General features: G+C 49.4%; 1 protein-coding gene across 4 annotated transcripts in view; it reads left to right on the top strand.

Moving 5' to 3' along the window:
* The first annotated feature begins 878 nt into the window (after positions 1 to 878).
* Popdc2 (popeye domain containing 2) overlaps positions 879 to 6,000 on the top strand; it is a 44,585-nt gene continuing 39,463 nt past the window's right edge. For 2 of the 4 annotated variants that reach the window (XR_005878926.1, XR_005878925.1), the window contains exons 1-2: positions 879 to 1,873; positions 3,633 to 3,741. Coding sequence is in view for 2 of the 4 variants with exons in the window: in XM_040750821.1 (XP_040606755.1) it covers positions 1,383 to 1,873; positions 3,633 to 3,741 (600 nt within the window). In the remaining 2 variants the exon portion in view is untranslated. The remainder of the gene's footprint in view (positions 1,874 to 3,632; positions 3,742 to 6,000) is intronic. The other 2 variants (XM_040750821.1, XM_040750820.1) reach the window with 2 other exon arrangements.

Genomic DNA, 6,000 nt, shown 5'->3' with positions numbered 1-6,000 from the left:
GCTTAATGTTTGCATAACCCATTTCTACTTCTCAGCAGTCCAAAGTGGATCCCCTGGGTATGCTTAGAAGTTTTTAGAAGTCATCAGATGTCTTGGGAGTGTGGAGTTGGGAGTCAATGGATCTAGTTTGACATGTTTGTCATTTCTTCTTACCTTGAAGCCCACTTAAAACAGAGCATTAAGTATGACAGTCTCGGGTTCAAGCTCCAGCCTCTCTGAGACTCCATTTTCCTCAGCTCTGAGAGAACGGTGATGACTGAGTAATACATGTATAAAATGTCCTCTGATCGAGCACCAAATGAGTATTTCCTAGGTAGTCATTCTGATTTGAGGTTATTGGTGTAGATGGGGTGATGTGTTGCCATTTATTAACTATTACTAGGTGCAGATACTTGCAGAGGAGTGTCAACTTAGAGTTGAAGGAGCTGCTTCACACAGCTGCTTTTGTTGAACGAATGTCAAATCAGTACGTGATGATGTTTGCAGAGTGTCTTAAACCTTTTATGGGGCTTTCCGGTTTTGGCTGCCAGTACTGTTTCTGTTAATAGTCCCAGGCATTCCCACTTTGAACTGTCCTCCTACCCCACGCCAATCCCCAAATTCTCCTGACAGGACATCTGCAGTGTGTCCACTGCTCTGTGGACCTAAATTCTCTGCCTGCTTTTCCTTTGACCCGATCTGCCTGGCTCTGTTGACCCAGGCTCTTATCGTGTCCTCTGGAGGTATGCTAAGTGCTGTACCAGCCTGCCTGCTAGCCTGGCCTGTTTTCTCTCACTGCCAGTACCTCTTGGATTCCAATTCCAAACATGGTATCCCTCTGGGGTCACCCTTTCTTCCGGTGCCAAGAGAACACGCATTCCAAATGGAACACAAGTGTGTCTCTCCTGCTGGCTCTCATGCCTCATTCTGCTTGGGAACAACAGAAAGCAGGATGTGGCTTCGTTGCCCCGTGCTGCCGATGTTTCTGGTATTGGGAGCCTACTCTCTCTGAGGACAGTTCATGCTTTTTGCTGACAACTAAATATGAAGACTATCCTAAGAAAGCCAGAGCGAAAGAAGTTCACCGGAATGCTGCAAAGAGGACAAGAGCAGTGCTGAGAGAGAGAGAGAGAGAGAGAGAGAGAGAGAGAGAGAGAGAGAGAGAGAGAGAGAGAGAGAGAGAGAGAGAGAGAGAGAGAGAAGGAAAAAATCACCCCAAACAACAAACCTAGGTTGTCCATCTTCCACGACCTATACTATGTTCTGGCATTCTTTCTCAGAGCCACCAGAAGCATTCCTGTCAGCAAAGGTAGCGTTGGTGGTGAAAAGTCACCGGGGAGGACCGATTGACTGATTTTTTTTTCCTTGTGGAGAGGCCTGGAAAGGCCCTGAGAGCCCCAAAGATGAGTGCCAACGGCAGCACACTGGGTCAGCTCCTCTGGCGTGGGCCCGTGTGCAGTAGCTGGAAGCAGGACATGGAAGGTTCCGTCTACCACCTGGCCAACTGCTTCTTGCTCATGGGATTTATGGCAGGCAGTGGAGTGTACGGATGCTTCTATCTTTTCGGCATCCTGGGCCCGGGCTACCTCTGCTATGTGCTGTGGGGCTGGTTTCATGCCTGCGGGCTAGACATCGTCATTTGGAACATCTTGCTGACCGTGGCTTGCCTGCTTCAGCTGGCACATCTGGTGTATCGCCTTCGGGTGAATACCCTCCCCGAGGAGTTCAATCTCCTCTACAAGACACTGTGCCTGCCCCTGCAGGTGCCCCTGCAGGTCTACAAGGAAATTGTCCACTGCTGCCAAGAGCAGGTCTTGACACTAGCCACCGAGCAGACCTACGCCGTGGAGGGTGAGACACCCATCAACCGCTTGTCCCTGCTCCTCTCTGGCCGGTAAGACCTTCTTTGTTGTCAATGCCTGGAATTCCCCCGGCCCACACTTCCCACGTCCTAGTGTCCCTTTCCATTCCGTGCCCCCTTTCATCGAGGGAAGGATGTGGCAAGTCAAACAAACCCAAATAGACTTTTCTAGGAGTGACTTTGCTTCCTCTTTCTTGGCACTTTCCAAGACGAAACTAGATCATGGGGCATCTTCCAGGCTGTCAAGGGTGACCGTGTTCACTTGCCGCAAAGTCTGGTGAGGCTAGAGCTGAAATGCACACGGCCAGCCACCCACACACATACCCACCCACACACACCTCTCTATGAGCTTTAGAAAACTGGCCATTTCAATGAGATTGATTTGTTTCTTCCATGCGCATTTAACATTTGCTAAGCACCATCTATGTACAGGAAGTAAACCCAGAAGCAGGAGGTTTGTAGTGACCCTGTTTCCTGCCAGGACATCAAGGAAGCACCCCGCTGTATTTGAGATCTCCTATACAAGCTTTGGAGTGTGGCCCATGTACTGACAGCTACAGAAAGGAAATAGCTTTGATTTATTCCAAGCCCAATTGTTCTATTGAGGGTCTCTAATCTGTAATTGAGAGTCTGTAATTTGAGGACCCATGGTGACAGAAGAGAGTAATGACCCACGGATGTCCCTCTGGAGACTTAGTGGAGGCATGTACCTCAGAGGAAGAATGACAGTTGGACATCGGCTGCCTTTATGATCAGAGTGAGTCTTAGCTCCCATGGCAACAGTGACCACTGATGTTTAATGAGAAAACACCATGGGTTCTGAGTGTCACACTTTATAAACATTTGTGCATTCTTTGAAATGTTGCCCTTGTAGCACTTGACCATAGACAGTCCCTTCCATCACCTTGCTGGAGATCATGTGTGGCTAAAAAAGATGATAATCAGAGTACTCTGGAAAGAAAAGGGAAGAGGGAAGGACGAGGGAAAGGAGGGAAAGGGGAAAGGAGAGGGAAGAGTGAAAAGGAGGGGGAAAGGAAGAAATGAAGCACTTGGGAGGCAGAGGCAGATGGGTCTCAGTGAGGTCCAAGTCATCCTGGTCTACAGAGTGAGGTCGAAGACAGTCAGAGCTGTTACTCCAAGAAACTCTGTCTTGAAAAAACAAAAACAAAAACAAAAAAAACAAAAAAAGGAAAAACAGGCTCTCCCGTTACAATTCCCAGATCTCTGCCTATCCCCATCCTCCCTTCCTTCCTTCATTCATTCCTACCCCTTCCTTTTCTCCTCCTTCTCCTTTGATGTGTGTGTGTGTGTGTGTGTGTGTGTGTGTGTGTGTGTGCGGTGATGGTGGTGGTGATACAGGGTCTCACTCTAGTCCTTTCTGGCTTGGCACTTATTTTGTAGGCCAGGCTGGCTTCACACTCGTGGCAGTCCCCCTGCTGCAGCCTCCCAAGTGTCGAGTGGCCATTCATGAACTCACATACACATGATTCACTATGCTAGGCTTATATGCACATAAGACACTATGTTAGGCTCCTAAGAGTTTAGTGCCCCCCTCCCCCTGCCCCCGGGCTTTAGTTCTGCAGTCTGGAGTAGAAAATCCTGTATGAGAAGAAGGAGGGCCACTAGAGCTTAGTCTCCATGTTTAGTCGGGTCACATCTGCTTTGGCCTCTCCACACTTTAGTTGGTATTTCTGCTGGAGGATTTGAACTAATCAGCAATAAGTGACTTTAACAGAGCGCACAGGAGCAGTCATTATCCTTCCCCATTCAGTGTCTTTTCTCCTTTTGTCAGGGTTCGAGTGAGCCAGGATGGGCAGTTTCTGCACTACATCTTTCCCTACCAGTTCATGGACTCTCCCGAGTGGGAATCACTGCAGCCTTCTGAGGAGGGGACCTTCCAGGTAATAAGGAGCCCCGTGGCAGCACTGTTCACCTGTCACTGTAAGCCCCCAGCCTCGCTGCCTCCCTCTCTCACATCTGCCCTTTGACCACCACCAGATGTGATGCTAAGAGTGGAGGAGGTCATGACCTCTGCCTCCTCTGGGAGAAGAATGCCTGGGCTCCCAGGTCTGGGGAACATGGTAGGGTGGTGTTAGTCCCTGACAGGCAGTTACATCACGTGTGCCTACAAAAGACTAATGCCTAAAGGACAAAATAGCCCATCCTACATGGGGTAACTGAAACTCTAAGCACTCTGTGGCTGCATCTCCAGACCTCCTGGTTCATGCTGCTCATTCTAGCTCTGCCGAACCCCGGCACCTGCATACCTTGACCCTGCTGTTGTCCCTCTGTCTGAAATGCATTTTCCCTCTGAGCAAGCCACCGTGCTCCCCAGCACTGTTCTGTGAGGGCTGGTCAGGCTCTGCTGCCCGCCTCTGTGTCTCACTGCTTATTGCAGCCATCTGCCTGCTAGAGCTCTTCCCTTTGTTTATGCTGGCTGTGTGCATGTTGTCTAGTCTAACGACACGGAGACATCTCCATCTTTCCCTGTCCCTGTCCCTGCCCCTATCCCTGTCCCTGTCTCTGTCTCTGCCCTGCCCCTGCCCCTGCCCCTGTCCCTGTCTCTGTCTCTGTCTCTGTCTCCACGCTCCAAAACACAGTCCCAAGAACACATTTTTTATTGAACTGGTTGCCCATGAGCATTTGGTGTCTCAGAATGTTGTATGGGTCACTCACTCCCCTGAGGCCCCAGAGATCCTGGCCACTCAGCCCCTGCTGACCCCTCTGCTGCCCTTCACATTTGTGGTTCTGGAGTGCCGAGGGCTAGAATATGGCACACACGCATGTTGTATTGCCTTGCTGATTCACACAACTTGCTATTGGATATTACTGTTACTCTGTTTAACAGACAAAGCATCTCAGCTTCCAAAGCATCATGCACTCAGCCGGAAAGTGACAAAGCCAAGAAGGAGCCTGGATCTACTGTATTTTTTTCTTTAAAAAATGAAAGAAGCATCATAAGAATGGTTCACTCAACCCTCTTAGGGACTCTTACAGACAGTTTGCTTGTCCTAGGGTCTGTGTGTCTTCTGTGATGTCTACCAGAGAGTCCCCTAGCCAGCATATGAGCTAACCCCGGAACAGACGCATGCCAGGCAATGCCACTGTCTGGGCCAGCTTCCGTCCTAATCCTGGCTCTTTGCTCTGTGGTGAGATTGTCAGAGACACAGTCTTGCTGCCATTGCCAGGGCCACTAGCCACTGACCCCCTCCAGTCACACCTTTGTCCCCACGTTCTCTGCCTCACCCAGAGGCATTCTCTGGGAACTCCCTTAGGCCAGGAGAATGACCAGAAGAGCTGAGTGGCTGGAGCCACACCAGGCTAGAGCGCTGACAGGGAGGAACAGGTGGTGATATGACAAAGGAAAGGCTGTTACCCCAGATGGCCTCTGGGCCTGGAATGTAAGCACACTCATATCCCTCTCTTTTATGTCTTGTGTGTGTGCCTCATTTAGAAGCCATGAGATCCACTCCCTTGCTGTTGGCTGTGTTAAGTCCCATTTCCTCTTTGCAGATATCAAATGTTGTTGGCTTATAGTTCATCTTGATCTTGCCTCCTACATAGCTTTGTTGATTGGAAGAACCATTCTGGTGACTGTCTAAATCACAATCCACAACACGTTTAACACAGATCTCAGCCTCCCATCACACCTCTCACAATCCAGTTACCCCAGATCTGCTGACTGGCGGTGGCACTGTGACACTTTCATGAGTTGCCAAGAGCCCGGGCACATCCCACAGAATTTATCATTAGGCGCCAATGTCCTGTTCTACTGGACTCCTGTCCTATTTACATGTGTGCTCATAAAGAAAAGCTTGGTACTTATCAAATCTTTATGACAGACAGTCCTGTATGCATGGGAACGAACAGAAAGTAGATTTCTGGAGGTTAGGGGCAGGTGCAGTAGGGACTGAATTAAGATCACTGGCACCCAACAAAAAGTAGGGCATGGTGACATGTGCCTGTATCACCAGCACTGAGCTAGTCAGAGACAGGCAGATCAGGGGGGCTTCCTGGCCAGCCACTCTAGTTGAATCAAATGCTAGGTTAAATCTCAAAAAATAAGATATAAAGCAATAGAGAAAGGTACTTGAAGTCAACTTCTGCCTCCACATGTACATGCACAGGCCAGCACACCCACATATATATATCATATGTGT

This window comes from Mesocricetus auratus, unplaced genomic scaffold, assembly GCF_017639785.1.
Source record: "Mesocricetus auratus isolate SY011 unplaced genomic scaffold, BCM_Maur_2.0 Super-Scaffold_100008, whole genome shotgun sequence".
NCBI lineage: Eukaryota > Metazoa > Chordata > Mammalia > Rodentia > Cricetidae > Mesocricetus > Mesocricetus auratus.
The sequence above is the reverse complement of the archived record's forward strand: the minus strand, read 5'-3'. Positions and strand labels throughout refer to the sequence as shown.